Genomic DNA, 24,226 nt, shown 5'->3' on the forward strand with positions numbered 1-24,226 from the left:
GGGCGAATAATTTTGAAATTTCTAACGAATTATCTTATAACGATAATGAAACAAAACATATATACATCCCACTGTAAAGAAAGGATGTTATTAAAATAATTAATCATCATCATCAAAACGTGAACATGGGTTTACCTTTTAGAACAGATATTAAAGCAGAAATTAGGACTGAGGATGATAAACCTATATGGTCAAAACAATATCCTTATTCAATATCTGCGAATAATTTTGCTAATAAGGAAATCGAAAGTTTGCTAGAAAAAGGAATTATACGGCATAGTAAAAGCCCATATAATTGTCCCGTTTGGGTCGTTCCTAAAAAATGAAAACACCATAACCGACAGATAACCAATGCCTAATCCCTAAGTGATTCTCTTTAATCTGGGAGAATCAAAATACTTCTCCACAATAGATTTAGAGTCTGAATTTTCATCAGATGTTGATGGAGCAAAAGGACAGAGAAAACAGCATTTTCTGTAAATAACGGATAATATGAATATTTAAGAATGCCATTCGGACTTAAAAATGCACCAAGTATATTTCAGAGAGCAATGAATAATATATTACACGAATGTATAGGAAAATTTTGTCTCGTATATGTTGATGAAATAATAGTATACTCAAAAGCCCTAATAGAACATATCGCCACCTAAAATGCAAAAGGCCGTAAATAACAAAAAATTCAAAATTGACATTTTGATTGATTATGAAGTACTTAACCGAAACACGTGTACACAGCAAATTTTACATGCATACGTCCAAAAATAACGACTTTATAGGCGAGAATCAGAAGGCCGCAACTACAACTTCAACAATTTCATAAACCAAAAAGCCGTAACTACCCTTTTTTCATTATCTTTGATTCAATTCCAATGTGACACATTGTGTTATCCGTAATAACAGTTGTTTTCATTATCTTTCATTCTTTATCAAATTGTGTTATTGTGTTACTGCCTTTATTCCCGGAATAAAACAAAATTAATAAAATGGGTACTAATTGTGAAAATTGTTGTAATGAAAAACTTAAAAAAATAATAAAAGGTCTGGAAATATAATAAACCGATTGAAAGGTAAAAAATACATGGGACTATCGAAAGGCATTATTAGTGAAAAAGCTCCAAGAGAACTTAAAGCTGGATGTACTTCAAAATTCTGTAAAAAAAAATTTTAACCATTGCTCTCATTTTATACACAATTTTTTTCAAGTAGTTACGGCTTTTTGGTTTCAGAAAAATAAAGTGCAAAAGGCCGTAACTAACATTTCTTAAAAACTGCTTTTTTCCCATTAATTTGGTTTTCAGAAACAAATCCGTCTTTGTTTTCTAAGCTTAAATCTACAATTTGGATATTTAGCTTTAAGTAGTCTTTAATCTATAACGTTTTTTGCTTCTCCTGTAAAATACTAAAAATGTTAGTTACGGCCTTTGCATTTTAGGTGACAATATATTTCATTTGAAATATAGAGTGAAAACCCTCGGAAAAGCACATATGAAAATATCTATAGAAAAATCACAATTTATAGAAACCGAAGTGGAATTTTTAGGATACGTTGTATCCCATAAAGTTATAAAAACTGATCCCAAAAAATAGAAACAATAAAAAATTACCCATATCCTAAGACGTTACGACAACTTATAGGATTTTTATGATTAACGCGATACTATAGGAAATTTATAGAAAATTATGCAACAATAGCTAAACCATTAACAAAACACTAAAAGGGAGAAATTGGTCCAATTTCGCAGTATATTTCTAAGAAAACAATTATTAATCTTGAACAAGAAGGCATAGCAGCCTGTGAAGCCTTAAAAGGAGTGTTGCAAGAACAAATTGAGTTAGTTCAACCAAATTTCGAGAAAAAATTAATTTTAACTACTTATGTATCCAATGTTGCAGGGCTTGACCCTAGAGACATCTATTGGAAAACAGCAGAAGCAAAGTTGTAAACCTTAAATATGAGAAAATATTTGGGGAAAGAAATAAATTAAACCCCAAATATAAAAACCAAATAGTAGTAGAAGACTTAGGAAATAAAATTAAAATAAAAACAGAAACAGAACAATTCATAAAGTTAATATCAAATCTTAAAATCATTTAGGCTCAAAATGTTAAACATCATAATTATTTGTACGGCGATTACATTCATCACCGCTCAAATCGAAATCATGGATCTCAATCACGAAAATGGATATTCTCTTCTGAACCTAGAAAAAGTAAAGTTAGTTGAAAGATATAACAGAATTACATAAGTATCTTATTAATACAACAATGTACACAGAAATTGTTGACAATTTAGAGGCGATAGCACTCAAAGAAAAAGATCCGAATCTACTTGTAATGGCTAAAATTAATCATATTAGAACTCAGGTATACACACTAACACCACATCATAGAAGTGAAAAAAGGGGATTAGTTAATATAATAGGGACAAGTCTTAAATATATTTATGGTATTATGGACGACGATGACCGTCAAGAAATAGAAGGAAAATTAGAAATAAACACAGTAAATGCCCATAATGGAATTGAACAAATCAATGTTCAGAAAAACATTAGTGATAAATTTAACTACCAAATTAAAGCTATTAGTGAAAACCTGAACAATCATTATTAGGAATTGTATCAGAATATTAACGCAGTCAGTTCAGAATTAAATAAAGTAGCAAACGAAAGGGGGACAAATAAACTGTTGGGAAATGTATATTGAGACTAATATCGTAAGAATAAAAGAGATCCTAATGACAAGCCAAAATAATCTCTTAAGTAGAGATATCATTTCAGATGAAGATAGTTTAAAATTGAATATAACTAATTTAGTAAAGATCCCTAGTTTTAATAAGGAGATCGATCAATCAATATACATACATTCAACCTATACCAAATATAAATGAAGCCGAATTAAATATACAAGAAAAGGAAATTTTATGACATCCATCAAAAAAGAATTAGAAGAATATAAAGACGAATATTTATTTACGAGTCAAATTAAAATGAATTGTAAATAGAAGTATAATAACCAATCAAAAGTAATAGAAATGGATACAAACCATATTTATGTAATCAATGCAAAAAATAAAACCTTTTATCATAACTATAATTCTAACAACTTTACTATTAACGGTAATTATTTAATAAGTTTTGAAAATTGTAATGCTAAAATTGATAACATAGCCGGTGTCTATAGGCTAAACCTATAGGTAAACCTCTCACAATGAAATTATTATCAAATCCAGTTAAGGTAATTAATATTACAATCACCAAGAATTTAAGTATGGAAGAAATACATTTTCAAAACATAAAAAAGTGAAATGATAAATTACTGTCTGATAACAATTGTGAGCCTTATAACAATAATATTGATAACCTGTCAATACAAAAAGAATAAGAGCACACAAGTTAAAGTTAACACTGAACAAATTCCAAGAGCAAGCCCAACCTATAGATCAATTTAGAGGTGGGGGAGTTAACACCTCCGATAAGATATTGCAATTTGAACTACTAAACATATGTGTCCAATATGTCATTGGCACATCTATTATTAAGAATCGTGTTACACACTCGTCACACACTTTAGATTGTAAGATGAACCTTTCATTTACCACATGTTGCGCGTCTCAAGTGGAACATATGTTTAAAAGATGACTATTAGATTGTAAGAATATTTGTACCTTTTCCAGAAGGTCAATAAATTAATTTGTATGTTCAAATATATTGCACGGGCATACATACATACATTATCAAACATACGTTATTATATACATACATTTATATGCAACACACATACATTTATATGTATGTGATAAAAAAAATAAAAGTGTGATAAAAAATTAGAAGCAAAGCAAACAGCGTTTTTTACGATGTTGCAAAAACACTTACTCTCTTGTTGGTTTAAAAATGAAAACGATGCAAATCAGGTGTCAGACTTTTTGAATTGTCGTACAAAAATGGTCAGAAAATATATTGCAAAAGAAAAAAACAAAAGAATATTATGATTTTTTCTCTTCATAGTAAATACATATGTATGTATGTAAATGTAAATATGTTTTTCATGTAAATCCATATGTTTTATTGAAGCAAATAAATAAATGAATTCTTTAAGTTTAAAAATGCATTTAATATTATAAAAACAGATAATTATGTATATATTTGGAAAAGTAAATTATTCGAAAAAATAAATTACCCAAAATACCAATCGATTTACTTTTCGAGAGTATACTGTATGTATATCAATATATACAGTATAAAGTTCACCTGAAGATTGAAAATCCGAATATGGGGTAAATGAGGGCTAGAGGAAATAATTGTGGTAAAAAGAAAGAAGGAGTGACTGTGAACCGATTTCCCTATTTTCAGACTTTATAAGGAAGTTCCGAAAGAAAACGACTCTTAGAGTTTTGTTAATTTAGCTTTAGTAGATGGCAGGGTCACGCCCACTTTCCTTTTATTTATGGCACTTTATAAGTTCTCGGTTTTCGCCATTTTGTGGTGCTGAAAAACACGGGGACCAAGTTTGATCATCTCGGCTTGGTTTGACCGTTTAGTGAAAAAAATTAGAATAAAAACTATAAGCTATCACTAGCTAGCAATAAAGCATCACTCTTACGAAGATATATGAGTCATAAATAGCCGTTTTATTAATCTCCAACGGTAGTGAAGACAGTCTACATAGATTAATACCGGTATTCTGCGAGCAGTCTCAAGTCTCTAATACGAAAGATGAATCTGTGATGTAATCTCTATAGTGACTTTTTGGTATTCTGTAGCTGAGCAATATCAGTCTCACATTTGGTATGTGCTTTAAACCAGAAAAACAAGAGCACAATAATGGATGATGCAATTGGCCTAATATATATTACAATGAAAAAACGAGAGGAAGAAGAGAGATTATGTATTAATATTTGTAATTTTCCAATAATGGATAACAAAGTGCTTATGTTTTAGCAACACTCGTAGGCGCAATCTGGCTATTCTGCGCAACAAGGAAGATCCCTTTTTATATGAAGTAAATAGGTTTAGGAAATTCTTTCGATTTCCAAAATACAAATATGTATGTATATACATACATATATATCCAAAATACAAAATATATGGGAGATTCTACGATAAGAGGTAACTTTTGCGGCAATCAGCTTAAAGTATTGTTTTTGTCCTTTATGTTGCTATTTTTTTAAATGAATCACATCATATTAATGTAATGTATTAAATAACATTACAACTTACTGCATAATTAACGCATTTTTTTTCAGAAATTCCTTACAAAGTCTAAAAAAGTATCTCCCCTGACTTGTCCCTTTGTTACTTTTTATTTAACTTTCGGACAATACATATACTTTTCGTATGAGATGCTAAACCTAAACTAAGTTCAATCGGAAGTAAAATAATTAAAATTAAGTATTCTTAAATAAAAAACAAAATTATTTTGTTTATTTCATATCATTTTTAAAATTGAAACAAGAGCTAATGGGCTCATTTCAGCCTGAAGTTAACAATACTAATCGCGAAATTCGTCTGAGCGCAGTAGTTTTTTAGTTATTGCGGCACGATCGTGCGGTGTACTGGATTCGAAAACTGATTTTGTCTCTCCCTTGGCAATTCATATAACGTATACTATTAATTTAATTTATTTGCCTTTATTGCCCTAAATTACTAATACTGTGATAATTAAATTGAAATAAATAATTAACCCAAAAAATAATTCAATCAATTAAAACAATTAAATTATTCATGAAAACTTTCTCCCCTGCCGTATTTCCCCTGGCAAAATAACTACCAGGGGAGAGAGTTAGAGTCCAGGGGAGTTACTATTCATCATGACACCCGGACCGGAAATCGTGAGCTGGTTGATTCTTGATACTTTCTTGCGTGAGCTTCTGAACATGACCCCTTCCCACCTTCAGCATCAAAAAAACCAAAACTATTAGCGTCGCGATTCAACGCAGAATCGCTCTTACCAACAGATGCTAGTTTTGACTGAGTGGTCATTTAAATGTTAAAGTCCTCTCTCGATGATCCAAAACCAAACTCTACAAGTCCCTTATCATGCCGTTCTGCTTTATGGTGTAGAAGCATGGACGATCACAACATCCGATAAGACGGCACTAGAAGTTTTCTAGAAAAATGTTTTGGGAAAGATTTATGGTCCGCTGAACATTGGCAAAAGGGAATACCGCAGATGATGGAAGGATGAGCTATACGATGCCACTGACATAGTTCAACGAATAAAAAGACAGATTCTACGTTAGCTAGGTCATGTTGTTCGAATGACGAATGCGTTCCAGCTCTGAAAGTGTTCGATGCAGTACCCGCTGGTGGAAGCAGTGGAACAGTGAGTAAGTAAAAACAGGTAAAAAGTGAAATAAGATCACTTTGGCCAGACTCTCCCCATGCCAAATCATCTTTTGAAAGGGAAGAAGATATATTACGTCTTTAAAAAGTCGGAAATGTTTTTGAAAGATCTTAAGATTTTATATTTAATATTTATTTCGTTTATTTATGATAAAGAGTGAATTTATTGATTTGTTATCTTCATTTTAGGGTTTATTCATCTAGGAAAGAGAGTACCTTTAATTTGTAATACTAATTTAAATCAATTCTTTGCTTTTGGTAAAATAATTATCTACCATAAACTTTACGTCTCTCCCCTGGCCGATGTATTTACCCTGGTCGTCGAAAAAGTAATAAAATATGTATTAAGTGACTTGCCCTTACGTGAGAAGATAAATAATAGGGACAAAAATCATAATATGTGACCTGGCCTACGAAAAGGGAGCTAACGTGCAAAAACTAGTTTTCTGGGAAACAGCTGTTAAAAATAAACAACTCGTTTCGTCAGTTTCTCGTTATCTCATTAATTGTTCTTCTTTCCAGAGATTTCAAGGACGTCCAGTAAGTGTTGTTTTTGGTCGGAATATTATTATAGTTCATCGTGTAAGTTGCTAGTGTGGAACATTTAAAAAAGTAACACTGAAGAAGTGACGTTTACTCTAATACCGCGCAGCTGCTGTTGTCTTGTTTTCATTCGTCTCTCTTTCCGGATGTTCTGTTATCACATTTGTGTAAGTGTTTCGGTTGATTATCGTCTTCGCATTTCGCATGAAATGAAACATGAGTGTTGATTAGCAGTTCAGTGCCGTATACGGACAATATTTCCATGAAAAGGATGATGAAAACAATGAAGATAGCGATTATGATGAAGACGAAGTATGTGTATCTCAGGCAGAAGATGATACCGAACAAACTTTTGTTAAGATTGACCTGTCTGTTGTTGAAGTAAAGGAGGAGGAGCTGGTAACAAAATTTCTGTCAAAAGATTGTTGTAATAATAAATGTCATACACTGATACCACGGGAAATGATCGAGAGTACGCGGAACAATTGTTTAAAGATGTCGAAAAATGAACTTGATTTAGTGATACTAAGTCACATCGAAACTGGAATTATGAGTAACGAAAAGCTAGAAAGTGTATACATAAAGCTTGCTGGGCGGAAGAAATATGGACAGAGACAGGATACAGAAGTTATGAGGCACCAGACGAGGAACCAGGAAAACGACAACAAAGAAAAATACATAAACTACTCAGCATTATTATTTGTGGCCCATAATACGTTTTTCTAGTGTATAATCATGTCTTTATAGTTTATAATTCAATGTATTTTGTTCATTACAAAAAAATTATATTTTTTCGTATTTTTACTCTTCTTTCTCTACATTTTTAGCGAACTTTCAAACAAGTTATGACTTTTTGGATTCTATCACGTGAGAAAGCATCTCATCTTCCATCCGAATCTACTAAAAAAATTTGATTTTTTGACACCTAAGCCCCCTTTCCGTAGACCAGGTCACATATAGAGGTTTCATGAAAAAAATCCAAAGTTTTTCTTTGGCCGTTTTCTCTTTGCAATTGAAACCTCTTATCGTAGAATCACCCATATAATAAACATAAAATAATGAAATTTGTATTTTTTACAATTACTTACCTTCGATTGCCATTATTCTCAAATGTAAGGATGAGAACATGTGTTAATCGATTGTTAGGTTGTTCAAATTTTTCATATTTACTTAACAAATGATTCAGATATAATACATATATTACGAATTTATTATAAACTATTTCAGTATTGTTTTTCAATAATTTTTATCCAATTATTTACAAGAATTTTTTCAGCTGAAATTTGGTTAAAAACAACGAATTGCGTCCAATCAATTCATAAATTACCATTGTGAATATGCACTCATCTCTAATCAGCTAAAATAAACTGCTGATAGCTTGCTTTTCTTTTAATCACACTATTTGGTGAACATTTTTGAGACTGTATCAGCAAGAATACCAAAATGACTAAGAGGGTCGCTAATTCACAATTGTGACAAATAGAGACATGAGACAAACGTGACAAGCAGAATACTGGCATAAATGTAATCTAATCACTTCAAATATGTGATGGGAACATGATATTATGTATAGCAGTTTTTACCTTTTCGATTGACGGATTTGTAGGCGTGGCATTGGTTCGAATACAACATGAGTTTTCAACAAAATGAAAAAATCCAGGGGTAAATGCTGAAATACATATCGCTCATTTACTTAAATAGTATCACAACTCAAAAAAGTCGATTTTTCAGGAGAGCGATTTAAAGTTTTGAATTGTCTCTTATTTAACAAATATAGAAAAATTCCATCAGTTTATTGACAAATCTAGTGGCCTGTGATATATTAAATATTGAGCATAAATGGACCAAATAGAGTGTACTAATGTTTTTCATGGGCATAAATGTGACCCACTTTGAATTGTGTCGTTATTTGTGAAAAATATAAATCAATTTCGCCGTCATATGTCAAATGTGTCGTTTTTGCTGAAAAAAGCAATATGAAAAATTTAATCAATTTTTCACCAATATCGTTGTAATACAAAATGTGTCGTTCTTTCTGAAAAGAAAATCAAATTCACCTTTTCACAATATGTGTTGGAAATATGTCGTTATTTCTGAAAAGAAACCATCCCTAATTCTGGCACAACTGAGAAATGTCGTTATTGTGGTTAATAACTAATGCAACATAACAAGTTTAAGAACGGCACATTCTTATATCACGGTTTATTTTCCTACGCATCGACATGAAATTTTTAAACAATATGGACGATGAAATTGCGCACATTTCTGCATACTCAACTCAAAAATTCGTTTTTGTTTTTTTTTTTGTTTTTTGAGTTATGACACTATTCAAGTAAATGAGCGATATGTATGTATAGAAAATAATTGCTAAAACAAACTAAAAGTGCAATGCACTAATGAATAAACCTAGTAAAAGTTTTTGTAAGTTTTGTTACTGATACAATTCCTTCAGAGTTATTCAAATATTAATATTTTTAGATATTACTAAATGTATTCTAACATTAAACATGAATTTAAATGTAACATATGGAAGTCCAAAATTATTATTCTGATAAATTTACTACGTATTTATTTGCTCTTATTAAGCGTTCAGACATTAGCAGTGTGAATATCTATATTTGTTTGTCAATTTAGTACTGAGTGGAAGAAACCATTTAATTTATATATACTTATACCTTACAAGCTTAACATAACATAATATGAATTGTATACGTTTCACTTAATAAACTACACAAACATATATATCAAATGAATATGTATTATCTAAGAATTTTACATTGTTTAACTAAATAATTTTTTTTGCTCCCAAGGAATTATAAGCATTTGGCTTTCTTCTTCTTCTTTAAATAAATGTATTATTATTTTATCATACACAAGACTTTTCTGATACCTGATACATAATATACTTAACGTTAAGTTTAAACTGTACGTGGTTTATACATACATTTATCATTTTGTTGACGAGTCCAATATACGCATACGGCTCCAAATTTCTTACGCTTTTATGCAGTAGATATTAAAGGATAGATTACAGCAACGAAAGAGATGCTCGTGAATGTGTATTATGTTTCAACTAATTCTTATTGAGTTTTATGATGATCCCGTTCTTACGATTCGATATCACGGTAAGACCAAAAAATTAATAGGAAAACGCTTGAAAAATTGTCTTAATATTTGTTATTGAAATTTTCAAACAAGAAGCATTTGCTATTTAATTGTAATTCTTTTTTAAGTGTTCTCACTTATAACGATTTTGGTTTAAATTAATAGTTTAAAAATAATTATTTAGATTTAGATTTCAGGAGGCAATTAAATACCCAAGGTAAAACTTGTCGGGTGTAACTATAAAGTACATTGTTTACGTTTATATTGTTCGTAATGCTCGCGATTGTGTTACACCGCAGCAGCATGTAGAAAATTAGATAACACAATTAGAATTCAGCAAACTCCTTGGCACATTTTTCTGTGCTAGAAATCCGCAGTGCCTCTTCCTCGTAGTCGTCAAAATTACTGGTATCACCAGGTCCTTTACACCGAGGAATAAATGGTGCTTCAATTTTTTTTTGAAAAATTGCAATCCAGTCTGTTGAGGCAAACCACTTTTGGTTTTTAATATCATTAACGCCTGCTTTCAAATTACCATAACGCTTTGTAAGGTCGACTTGTAATAAATTACGTAACAAGTCTTTCAAGTCAGAGCCAAAATGCGAGGGAAAACGTACTTTTCCTGATACGATTTTTTCATATATTTGAATTGGTTGGTCGGCAAAAAATGGCGGATAGCCGGCTGCCATTTCATATACAAGTACTCCAAGAGCCCACCAATCGACCGCTTTGTTATAGCCTTTGGACAATATAATTTCCGGAGCAAGATATTCTGGAGTACCACACAATGTCCAGGTACGCCCTTTTACACGCTTAGCGAAACCAAAATCAGTGACTTTCAGATATCCTTGTGAGTCAATCAATAAATTTTCAGGTTTCAAATCTCTATAAATTAAGTCAAGATAGTGAAGATATTCAAACGCGAGCACAATCTGAGCAGCGTAAAAACGTGAATGGACTTCTGAAAAACGACCTACTTTACGTAAATGCGAAAACATTTCTCCACCAGGAACATATTCCAAAACCATGTACAAATTAGAATTATCCTTGAAATGATATCGAAGAGAAACTAGGAACGGAAATTGAATAGCCTGAAGTATGCGTTTTTCATTCAAAGTATGTTCAACTTGTTTAAGCTTAACAACCTTTTGTTTGTCAAGAATCTTCATAGCGTAATAGTCTTTTGTCGGTTTGTGTTGAACAATCATTACACGTCCAAAAGACCCAGTACCCAAGGTCTTAATGCGTTCAAAATCATCCAAGCTCGCAGTATTTGTTGGATTTCGGCGCCATTTATCTTCAAATTCTTCTTTTGCTTGCTCTAGAAACTCTTTAACTGTTTCAGCAGCATCTACTTTTTTATTAGATGTAGTAGCGTTATTACCCATTTTGGAGAATATAATAACTGATGATAGCTAACACTGATTTGTTTTTGCAATTTTATAGAATTAGATTGATATAAAAAAATAAGTTTTCGCGAACTTCTCAAAAATATATTTTAACAATTTTTCAAAGCGAAATGTGTTTATTAATTTTCAAATACCGAAGAATATTCTTCCAGTTCATGTAATCTCGGTTTTACTTTTAGTTGCTTTCTTTACTCTGCGACATTTTAAACATAATTCCAGCTTAAGGTAATTAATACACCTATAAATAGAAAAAAAGAACGATTTATTTTTTTTTTAATATTTACTATACAAAATACATTGGAACTAAAATTTGAACAAATTCCCACTAATGAGTTTTAAAAAACTGGCATTATAGCCTTTCGCACAGCCAAATTAATTTTATCCATTACGATTACAATTTAGAAACTAGTTTTTGCCCCTCACACCGCTTAACGATCATCTGTCATATATATTTTTGTGTGCTCTTTATAAAAGTTGGAAGTGTCATCAGCTGTTTACTATTTTATCAATAAAATTTGCAGACAACCGTGCTATTGCTATTTTATCAATAAACCCAGCTAAATATACAGAGTGAACAGTAACCCGCAGAGTTGCATTCCATTTTTAATTCGATTTGTATCGGGTTAAACAGTAATGAAGAAAAATTAGATTATTTTCTATGGTGAATAGATCTAAATCAAAATCAGGTTTATTGATTTATTTACTCCCGTGCGAAAGGTCTATTAATATTTATTCCGCAAATTAATAAAATTTTAAAGTAGTACTTTCAAAGTACTACTACTGAAAAGTTCCTTAGGGACTACGAAATATAAATTTTGTTCGTTATTGGCAAACATTTGCTAAACTGTAATCGTATGCAATATCTAGAAAACAATTTCGTCAAAGTTACCCTAATTATCTTCATTTCTTTTATACAAAAAAGGGAAAAATAAACTTCTTAATATACAGAGGTAGTCAAAATTATTTACACATCGAACATTTTTTTACAAGTTTCACAGAAAATACTTATGTTTGTTGTTGTTGTTGGCGCCGGGTAACAAAATGTTATGTTGTTGTAAACCTTTATCTATTCCTGAGCGAATAAAGTCCGTTTGGCTAGAATAGCTAGAAATATGACGGTAAAATAAGCAAATGAACTGAAGACTCGCAGTAGTCAAAAGTTTTTACACACTTTTTTTTGCGTCAAAAGTATTTACACAACTTGAACTCTATTATCCTGTTCTTATTTAATGATAATTTTTTTAATTTTAATGTTTAGTCTAAGTTACTATTCTAAGGTGATAAATTCATAATCAACACAATTGTGCGCTAAGTTAACTGTAAATTTAGACCAAATGTCGGTAATTTCGGCCTTTTCGGTTATTATATCAATTGTCCTCTGATATTTAACAACTGTCCAAATATTTTCAATAAAGCTCTGTGGAGGTCAACTTGATTTGCTTCACTTAAAAGTTTTGTTGGTAACGATCATTTATGAAATGGAGCATTGTCCTGTTGTAAAATACTGTCAATAGTTGGAAAAGGTTGACTAACCACTACAATGGCATGGTCATGTGAATTCTGATATATCCGGACGATTTAGGGTCCCTAAATTAGTACCAAATCTCCAGAACTTAAGTAAGGAAAACTTCCCCAAAAAATCATAATGTCACCTCCGACTGTATTTAGCGTCTAAACTGCATTATTCTTCTCACGTGGTAAATGCATAAAGCGTTTATTTAAGAAGCCCTGGAACTAAAATTTAACCTTATCTGCCAACGACAGGCTTTAAGATGCAATTTATGGCAAAGGAGAGGCATATCGATTTTTCGGAATCGGATCGGTTTCGGAAATATTGACCACTTTATGCACAACGTAGTCATTTATGTTAACTTTTTTCAATGTCCTAAGCAGTGGTGCATCATTAACTGTTCATGCAATATGCTGATTCGATGGTGCTGCACTATTAAGAGGGCTAATTGTAGGATTTTGTATGACAGTTCCTACAAATCTTCTACATTTTCTTTGAGTTATCACAGGTTTCCGTCAAGTTCTCTTTAAAGTATCCTTGCAATTGTTCGTCTCCTTCTTTTTAATAACATTATAAACAGTATTCTTTTAAATTCTATAAATTTTTACTAACTCCGAAGCCGAAACCCGAGCCTTATACTTAGTAACAGTCTCCAATCTAGTTATAATCGATAATTCCGTTGTTTTCGACATTTAATTTACCAATTTTTATATTTTAAGGCAGAGTTAGGTTGTTATGAATGCAATAGAATCCAATTATTACTCTTGCTTAAACCAAATCCAAGGATAAAGGCTCTATCGCCGTGTGTAAATACTTTTGACGCAAAAAAAATGTATGTAAATACTTTAGACTACTGCGAGTCTTTAGCTCATTTGCATATTTCTCCGCCATAGTTCTAGCAATTCTAGCCAAACTGTCTTCATTCGCTCAGGAATAGATCAAGGTTTACAACAACATAGCATTTTACCCTGCGACAACAACAATAACAAGCGAAAGCTTTTTGTGTGAAGGTTGTAAAAAATCGTGAGTTGCTCAATATGAGAAAAATATAATACAAAGCACCCACGCTTTTTAACTAAAAATACAAATATGTTTCGTTAATTATTTTTATTATATGCTGATAAAGAAAGAATTATTTTAATTTTTTAGTTTGATGTGGTTTAAAAGCGTGTTTTTTAGTATCTATAAACTATATTTATTTTTAACTTTTTAGTTTGATATTACACTGTATACAGTTCTGCTCAAAGGGATAATATCAAAATCGATAATTAGACAGTATTCAGTTTTTACGCAGAACCTTCCTGTTACTAAGTGGCTTTTATAGAGATGTTTTGGAACATATGTTACTCAAATAACTTACAGGTAGGCGTTCCATACTTTTAGGGCACTTCCTTACAATGTCGCTGAAATATTTTCACAGCCCTATTCTGTGCACTTTACAAATTCAACAAATTTCTAATTTGTAAAAAATTGAAATTTATCAAGCATTTCGTATTCTGTGTCTAAAATACAAAGCTCTTTTCTTTATAAGTTGTTAAGAAGTAAAATGCTCTTGACAATAAAATATCTCGCTGTGGATAGTTGTGAAAGTGAATTTGTTGCAATGGAGATATTTTACTTTTGTCGTTAGTTTTATACGAAGAGGAAAAATATGAACATGTGGATGGCTCGCGTTATTGAGCCGTTTTTATAGTATATTAAGAAGTTTATTTCTTCGTTTTTTGTATAAAAAAATGAGGATAATGAGGGTAATATTGACGAAATTGTGTTCTATATATTGCATGCGATTACAACTTAGCAAATTTTTGCCAACAAAGAACAAAGTTTAGATTTCGTAGTCCCCAAGGAACTTTTCTGAAGCTAAACATAACAACCAACTAACTCAAAATTGCATTCCAAACAGTTTTAAATATATTATAAAGGACATATGTATATGTATTATATTATGAAGTATTCTACGGCTTTGCGGGGGAGCAAAAGACTATGGAGGATCTGGGTTGGAAAAGTGAATATATAGGCTCTGCCATTTGATTATCAATCAACTTTATTTACGCGCGACACTCCCTGTTTGGTTAGGTATAACCCTGTCATCTATATAGAGCAAATGGAGTTGTGAAACCAAACCAAATACTTTGCAACAGGTCTGAAAGACTTCAGTCGATATCTCGACATCAGAATCGGATAGATAGGCTGATAACTCTTTGGTCAATCATAAACTAAACTTATCAACGAAGCCACACTGAAGAAGGCTCGGTTAAAACAAACACTCATCCAAATAACGGCCTTTTGCATGAAAAAATAGTGCCAGCTTCGGATCATGGAATATTTGCGCACCCTAAGAAAAGTCTAGACCAAAAGCAATGGATTTATTGTGGAATTGAAGTTAAATTATTAACTATTTTGCAACAAATATTGAAATGTATTTGACAACTTACGTTAAAAAATAATTAAAATAAATTTTTCAATTCAATTCGGATATGCTTGGACAGAATCAGCTGTTTCTGTTTACATTATTTTGTTTCCCACACGTGTGGGGAAAAGCTATGCGTACTGAAGCTTTTTATTTTATCAAAATTGTCACAGAATACCAAAAAAGTTCTTACTTGATAAAAATCTGAAAAAATTTTAAACTTCTTTGTTATTTTGTCAAGTGCACAGAATAGGGCTGTAAGTACCACTAAAAAAAGTTACAACCATTTAACGATACAGGTGGAAAAGCATTTTAAAACGAGTTTTCTATTGCAGTTGCTTTTCAGAAGTACTTAATGTAGGCCTTGTTTTGATGACCACCAAAAGTTCTTCCTATTATAAGCCTAGCTTTGCAATTAAAAATCTAAATTTTATTACCCGAAAGCCAATGATTTTGCATAATTTCATATTATTTCTCTTGGTGTGCTTTATTTTTACATTTATGTTATCACACATTTATGTTAAGTGCGTCTATTCATTTTAAATTCCCCGCAATATAAGTATGCACAGCTTTTCTATAAAATATACTTTCATTAAGGATATGTACAGACGTGTTCGAAATAATAAGAACAACCAAAGTGAGCATATAAATTGACGAATAATTTTGTTGTAAAAGATTTTTATTAAAACTTTTCTGTTCAACAAACATTTGTTTAAGGATGGAGTTTTGAAAAAATATAAAACTTTGTAGATATATGCACATTTAATTTTTTTTACAGCGATTTTTGTTGCTTTGAGTAAGAAATAGGCTGTTCAAAAAAATAAGAACGAAATCAAGTTCTGTTATCGACACTGTATTCTTGGAATTTGATTACACACATTTTAATAATATTCTTATAATCTCATCTGAATGCAAATTCGAGTTTACAGTTAAAATTTTTGTTAATTTTAAAGATTTCGAAATATTTCTATGGAACTGAGGGAAGTTATTAAAAATTGATTGTGGTAAAGAAAACTATTGCCTATTTCTGGTAATTTATGGTATTTGCGAACTGAATAGTATTAAACAGCAAACATTAGTTGCTGAAAGCTTAATAAAGGGGAACGCAAAAAAAAAACTTCTTATGCACATACAACGGTGACTTCAATTTGCTACAAATTTTATGAAGATACCTGTGTTAGTTTGACATAATATTCTATGGACAGATGAGACCAATATTGCTTATTTCGACTCTAGTGAGGGAAAAAACAGTACTACAACAATATTAGTAAATCCTCTGCCATATGCCCTAATGGAGTGCTGCTAGGCCCCTGGTAAGTATCATGCCCGCCATTAATTGTGTTAATAACAATCTGGCGACTATTGTCCTACCTTTTGCCGAAGAACATATGCTACTGTGACGAGCCTATCATCGAGGAAATGACCGAAAACATGCCTCGAATAGATCTAAGAAGTGTTTTCGTAGCAAAATTATTGATCTAATGGCATAGTCTTTGAGTACAAGGAGTTTAACACAATTGGATGGATGTGAAAAAAGGTGTAAAAGACTCGAAACCAAAAAAATGTCCAAGAATTATTAATATTGTAAAAAATACCATGGAAAATATACCCCTCTCAACATGCCGTGGTTTTGTGGATTTTATTCACTCCAGATGCGCCGAAGTAATTAGAAATCGTTTAAGAACTTAATACTAAATGCAAAGGCATTAGTGAACATTTAAACATAGTAAAAATATCGTAATACAACTCTTTATGTATTGTTCTTATTTTTTCGAACAGCCTATTTCTTACTCAAAACAAAAAAAGTTTGTTGAAAAAAATCTTTTGCCAAAAAATTATTAGTCGATTTATATGCTCACTTTGGTTGTTCTTATTATTTCGAATACGTCTGTATTTATATACACATTTTGCATACTTTTAAGCGCATCTTTTTGCTGAGTTGCTCACATTTTTGTTCGCCTTCTTACAGTGGAAAAAGTTACAAACATACATACAAGTGAAGCTAATAAAAACCAATTAAAAAACGGCTCAATAACGCGAGCCATCAACACATATTTCCTCATTGTATAAAAATAACGACAAAAGTAAAATATATCCATTACAACAAATTCACTTTCATAACGAGATATTATATTTGTTAAGAGCACTGTCAAGAGCATTTTACTTCTTAACAAGTTATAGAGAAAGGAGCTTTTTATTGCAGACATTAAATACGAAATGTTTGATAAGTTTAAACATTTTATATATTTGAAATACAGTTTGCCAACTAATTTTTTTCTTTGCAAAATGCAAACAAAATGCATATATATTGTATAAAGTCCATTAAAAGTTGGAAACCATAATATTAGGTTAGAAGTACCGAGGTCCTCATGTTCGATATATGGGGCCTTGACAACCTATGGTCCGATTTCGGTGATTTTCAGATGGGGCTGCCACACTATAAACGTAATATTTGTGCAAAGTTCTGCATCGATATCTTTACTAGTGCTTACTTTATATATTGTAAAGTAAACGATTCAGATCGTCTTAAAATTCTGTTACATAGGAAGTAGGCGTGGTTGTGAAGCGATTTGGCCTATTTTCACAACATATCATTGGGATGTAAAGAAACTATTACAAACCAAGTTTCATTGAAATCGGTCGAGTAGTTCCGGAGATATGGTTTTTGACCCATAAGTGGGCGATGCCACGCCCATTTTGTAAAAAAATCTGAGTGCAGCTTCCATCTGCCATTTCTTATGTGAAATTTAGTGTTTCTGGCGTTTTTCGTTATTGAGTTAACCCACTTTTAGTAGTTTTCAACATAACCTTTGTATGGGAGGTGGGCGTGGTTACAATCCGATTTCCTCCATTTTTGGACTGTATAAGGTAGTACCTAAAAGAAACGACTCTAGAAAGTTTCCTTGATATACCTTTAGTAGTTTGCGAGATATGTACAAAAAACTTAGTAGGGGAAGGGGCCACGCCCACTTCCCCAAAAAAATTACATACAAATATGCCCCTTCCTAGTGCGATCCTTCATAAGAAGAATTTTACTTCCATAGCTTTATTTATAGCTTAGTTATGGCACTTTAAGTGTTTTCGGTTTTCGCCATTTTGTGGGCGTGGCAGTGGTCCGATTACGACCATTTTCGAACTTAACAGGTGTTCCAAGTTTCATTAAGATATCTCAATTTACAGCCAAGTTACAGCTTGCACGGACGGACGGACAGACAGACATCCGGATTTGAACTTTTCTCGTCACCCTGATCATTTTGATATATATAACCCTATATCTAACTCGTTTAGTTTTAGGACTCACAACCAACCTTTATGTGGACAAAACTATAATACTCTCGTAGCAACTTTGTTGCGAGAGTATTAAAACATAATATAGGTCTCGAATAAGCAAAAACAACAAAAAACCAATTGTCTTTGCAAAATACAAGTACAAGTGGAAGAGAGATTCATGAGAAATGAACGGGACATTATTTAAAAAAAAAAAAAACACGTGTTATTCTGGGAATATTCTGGCATATATGCATGTTTCGAATTGCACAGATGTTCTTGGAAATACAGATCTAATTTGAAATCAGAATTTTCACACAAATGAGTTCACGAGAAATTAAAAAAACTGATATAATTTCATGATTTAAAAGAAAACAAAAAATGGGTGTCCAAAATTTTTAATATTGAGCTAAGGACTATGCACAATATTATTCAGACACAAAAATAAAATAAAATATACTGCATTTTAAGAACTCTGGACGCAAACTTTCAGAGGTTTCACTTTGGGATTTTTCTTAAATATTACAATAAGTAGATAAATATATGCCAGAATATTACCAGAAGAACACGTGTTGTTTTTGTTTTTTGAAAGAATGTCCCGTTCATTTCTCATTAATCTCTCTCTGACTTGTGCTTACATTTTGCAAAAAATTCATTGTCAATTGATTTTTTGCTGTTTTTACTTAATCGATGCCTATCTTATGTTTTTTTTTGTTTAACATATTCTATTACTAAATATATCTTAGAATAATACTGTAAATTAAAAATAATAAAAAACTAAACCTATGTGGCTGTAACAATTTTGAAACAAATTAGTGAAGTTTAAATATGTATTTGTAAAGTGCTAAAAATATATGTGAAAAATGCAATATACAATGAGAAATAACGTGTTAAAAATTGTTAACTTTTACACATTTTTTACACATTCAGGAAACAAATTTATGTGAAGATTTATTTATTTCAGTTTCACCATTAGACTTAATTTTGATTTAAATGATATATTTTTTTACATTTTGACGAATAAATCCACTTTTTTGTTTACATAAATATGCTTTCTAACATTCATGCCTTTTTATTTTTTTATGTCTATTTTGAATATTGGTGAAACCCAGAAAACTTAAGTACAAAGTTAAATAAAATTTAAAACTAAATACAACCTAATTTTCAATAAAAAAATTCCGTGAGACCAGCTGTAAATGCGAATATCTCGAAAACATTAAGTTTGCGGCGGCTATAATAATATGTGTATATATTTCGAAATCGAGGGACGGTATGTGCTGATATATTTGTTTATAGGCAGATTTATCAATCAGCTGTCTAAATGCCCAAAAATTTGCCAACTGTCACCATAAAATTTCAATGCGCATTAGCATTTCTTAAGGCGCATTAATTTTGCTCATTTGTCATTTCTTTAACACTGGTGTTTTATCTTCCGAGTTTGTTAAAATTTAGAGAATTTGATAGAATATTATTTAAAATGTTATTAAAATGAATGATACGTATAATTACAAGGACAATTTAAAGAGAACTGGGCGGAAACCTATGATAACTCAAAGAGAATCTAGAAGAGTAGTAGGAACTGTCTGGCATAATCCCTCTATTAGTCCTGTTAATATTGCAGTAACTTCACTAGTCAGGACATCAAAAAAAGTTAACTTTCATACCTACATACGTTGTGCCTAAAGTGGTCAATACTTCCGTAACCAAAAAAAACCGAAATACCACTCATTTATCTCAAAATAAATCCGAACTTAGTAACTTAGGCTGCACATTTAAATTTAAAAACTATCATTAACTAAGAACAGGATAATAAAGTTTAAATTGTGTGTAAATACTTTTAACTACAGCGAGTCATCAGTACATTTGCTTCATTCTTTGTCACATATCCAGTTATTCTCAACAAACTGTCTTCATTCGACTCGGAATAGATTAAGGTTCACAACACATAAGTTTTTTACACTACAACAAAAAGCTTTTCCTGTGGATTTGATGTCTAAATATCTTTGGAATCTTAGTTCTTTCGCGTCGAACTTTTTTTTTTACAATGGACGTATTCGGACACGCTTCAAAAAATAACCTTGATTGAGCTAACAACGGACGTGTCCTAAGTTCTTTGGCATAGAACTCCGTTATGCATTGCCAGATAGTGCATCATCAATCAGATCCTATATAGTAATTGGACAATTTTTTTAGTTTGCATTTCATTCCATTTATATTAAATCTTTTATTTATATCGTGCCCTTATTATACACTTACACTTCACTACAGTTTTGGTATATTTATTTACTACTAGCTTTTTACCCGCGGCTTCGCCCGCAGTGGAGTCATTAAATAAGTATGAGAGATAAAGGGTAAGGGTATAATAATAGAAATGAGTCAATATGATAACTAAATTTGATCGTTTTGCTGAGATCAACAATTTTAAAAAATTATTACAGACAGAAGTTTCAACACTTTAATATATGCTTATTGAAATGCAACAACAAATGTTAAAATATATTTCACCGTAACACAAATAAATAATTCTGAATTCTAACAATTTAAAAAAATAAAATACAAAGTATTAATTTAAGATATTTTGTAGACAATGTTATAAGTTTTCCTGTCGCGTGCAAATTTGTGTAAATTCCTGGCATTGGATACACGTGAACAGGCTACATAAAGATGACCATGAGAGAAGCATGGGTTTTCTAAATGCACTCCTGCTACCTGTAATGTTTGTCCTTGTGCCTTGTTTATAGTATGTTTTGTCCCAATTTTGTTATCCGAAGCTTTGTTCCATTACATAGCCGAGGAGCATCTATATTTCGCATAAGCATTACTGGTACATTTAGTTTCAATTGAAGTTTATGTGACGGGGTGTACCGATAGTTCAAGTGAATTTAAAAACTCCACAGGATATGAAGTACTTAGTTCCGTATCCATAATTGTATCCATTGACAAATATTCCTTCATTTCTCCCTGAACCTCGTTTGGTGCTAATATTGCTCTTGCACACAACCACTGATCACTACACAAATTTTGTTGTAATTCCGGAAAAACATTAGCAATGAGATCCACATCACTTTCTACTAAATTACAAAATTCTCTTGACAGTGATATCTAGCCTTCAGCGTCAACGTCTAAACAACCATCATCAATTTTCAACAACATTTCTGCGTAAAGTCCTGAATCCACGTCATTATGAAGATGCACCCTCATATTCGTTTTCAGGCGGAGTTTTTAACTGTCGACCATAAGCTTGACGATTTAATGCACGCTTGAATTTCATCTCCTGGTGTCCCCCTCTGAATCACTGGGAGGGTTTGACGGAAATCACCAGCCAATAAAACTACCATGCCTCCCATTATATCTGTACTATCTCGCAAGTCCTGGAGGGTCCGGTTTAAAGCTTCTATAGCCTTCTTGTTAGACATTGTACTTTCATCCCACACTAAAAGATTGAATTCTACCTCGTGAACTATTTTTACTAAAATTACATATGGGCGAATCTTCCTGTGCCAAATTTAATGGTAATTTTAAAACGGAATGTGCCGTACGACCGCCGTTTAATAGCGTCGCGGCAATACCTGACGAAGCTACGTCAACTGCTATTTTTTGGTCTTTTCTGACGGACATTAATAATAAGTTAAGTAAAAACGTTTTTCCAGTTCCTCCTGGTGCATCGAGAAAGAAGAGTCCACCACTACCGGAGTCTATTTTACGTAAAACTTGATGGAAAACATGATTTTGCTCTGGAAGTAATTGAGGCACTAATTCTGTCACTTGATGTTGCAGTGCTATGAAATCATAATCTAGCTCTCGTGCAATTCCATTATCAAAATCATCCATATTGTCTCGTCGAGGGCTCGACATTCAAAAATCATCTAATTTTTCTTTTTTTTTTAATATAAAGTACCCTATGTTACTTCTAGTACCTTCAAGAGTATACGTACAATGTTTCATGATGATCGGTTCAGTAGTTTTTGCGTGAAAGCGTAACAAACAAACTTACATTCGCATTTACAGCTACTCACACTCAAAATGGGACACTACGAAAAGTCCACAATTCCTATATTTTAAACTCAAAATTGAAGCCTTGCTTAAGTTTTGAAGTTTATTTTCAATATAATTTATTTTATTAATAATATTTAAAGACAAATCAAAACAAATTTTCCTTTTATTTCATAAAACAAATAAATAATTTGCATTTTGGGTTGAACATTGCTTAAATTGAAGCTCACTCTTAAAGTGGGACACTAAAATTATTTTATTATAATATTGCTTTGGACGCATGATTAGTATTTGGTTGACTTCGCTTGGTGGCAATCACAGCATGCAGACGCCGGGGCATACTTTCCACTAATTTTTTGCAAAATTCTGGCTCAATATTATACCATTCTTCCTTTACAGCGTCCTTCAGAGCGGTAATATTTTTCACTCTACGTTTGGCAACTCTTTTTTTCAATTCCGCCCACAAATGCTCAATTACGTTTAAGTCTGAAGACTGGGGAGGTGTCTCCAGTACTTTCGGGCAATTATATAGTAGCCAGTTTCGCGCATTCCAAGACTTATGCTTCGGATCGTTATCCTGGTAAAACACGAAGTCGTCTTTTATGCCGAGATTTTCAGCGCTTTCCTTCACAGTTTCTTTAAGAATATCAATATAATACTTAGAGTCCATTACTCCGTTGACGAAGTGTATTTTACCGACTCCAGACTCAGACATACACCCCCATACCATAAGAGACCCGCCACCATATTTTACTGTTTTTTTAATCGCCGCATCATGAAGTTCAGTACGAGGTTTCCGCCAAGCAAATCTTTTTCCATCCGGCCCAAAGAGCTTTTGTTCTTTTTTCGCTTTAGGTTCTTTTTACAGACGAAACCAAAATAAATCTCTTTGGGCCGGATGGAAAAAGATTTGCTTGGCGGAAACCTCGTACTGAACTTCATGATGCGGCGATTAAAAAAACAGTAAAATATGGTGGCGGGTCTCTTATGGTATGGGGGTGTATGTCTGAGTCTGGAGTCGGTAAAATACACTTCGTCAACGGAGTAATGGACTCTAAGTATTATATTGATATTCTTAAAGAAACTGTGAAGGAAAGCGCTGAAAATCTCGGCATAAAAGACGACTTCGTGTTTTACCAGGATAACGATCCGAAGCATAAGTCTTGGAATGCGCGAAACTGGCTACTATATAATTGCCCGAAAGTACTGGAGACACCTCCCCAGTCTTCAGACTTAAACGTAATTGAGCATTTGTGGGCGGAATTGAAAAAAAGAGTTGCCAAACGTAGAGTGAAAAATATTACCGCTCTGAAGGACGCTGTAAAGGAAGAATGGTATAATATTGAGCCAGAATTTTGCAAAAAATTAGTGGAAAGTATGCCCCGGCGTCTGCATGCTGTGATTGCCACCAAGCGAAGTCAACCAAATACTAATCATGCGTCCAAAGCAATATTATAATAAAATAATTTTAGTGTCCCACTTTAAGAGTGAGCTTCAATTTAAGCAATGTTCAACCCAAAATGCAAATTATTTATTTGTTTTATGAAATAAAAGGAAAATTTGTTTTGATTTGTCTTTAAATATTATTAATAAAATGAATTATATTGAAAATAAACTTTAAAACTTAAGCAAGGCTTCAATTTTG

General features: G+C 32.0%; 1 protein-coding gene across 4 annotated transcripts in view; it reads right to left on the minus strand.

Annotated features, from left to right (window-relative positions):
- LOC105220053 (cAMP-dependent protein kinase catalytic subunit 1) overlaps positions 1-24,226 on the minus strand; it is a 63,300-nt gene that overhangs the window by 34,294 nt on the left and 4,780 nt on the right. For 2 of the 4 annotated variants that reach the window (XM_054226856.1, XM_054226857.1), the window contains exon 1: positions 9,832-10,295. Coding sequence is in view for 2 of the 4 variants with exons in the window: in XM_011196440.3 (XP_011194742.1) it covers positions 10,319-11,380 (1,062 nt within the window). In the remaining 2 variants the exon portion in view is untranslated. Of the gene's footprint in view, positions 1-9,831; positions 11,640-24,226 lie in introns of those variants that run through there. The other 2 variants (XM_011196440.3, XM_011196441.3) reach the window with 1 other exon arrangement.

This window comes from Zeugodacus cucurbitae, chromosome 3 (assembly GCF_028554725.1).
Source record: "Zeugodacus cucurbitae isolate PBARC_wt_2022May chromosome 3, idZeuCucr1.2, whole genome shotgun sequence".
Lineage (NCBI taxonomy): Eukaryota > Metazoa > Arthropoda > Insecta > Diptera > Tephritidae > Zeugodacus > Zeugodacus cucurbitae.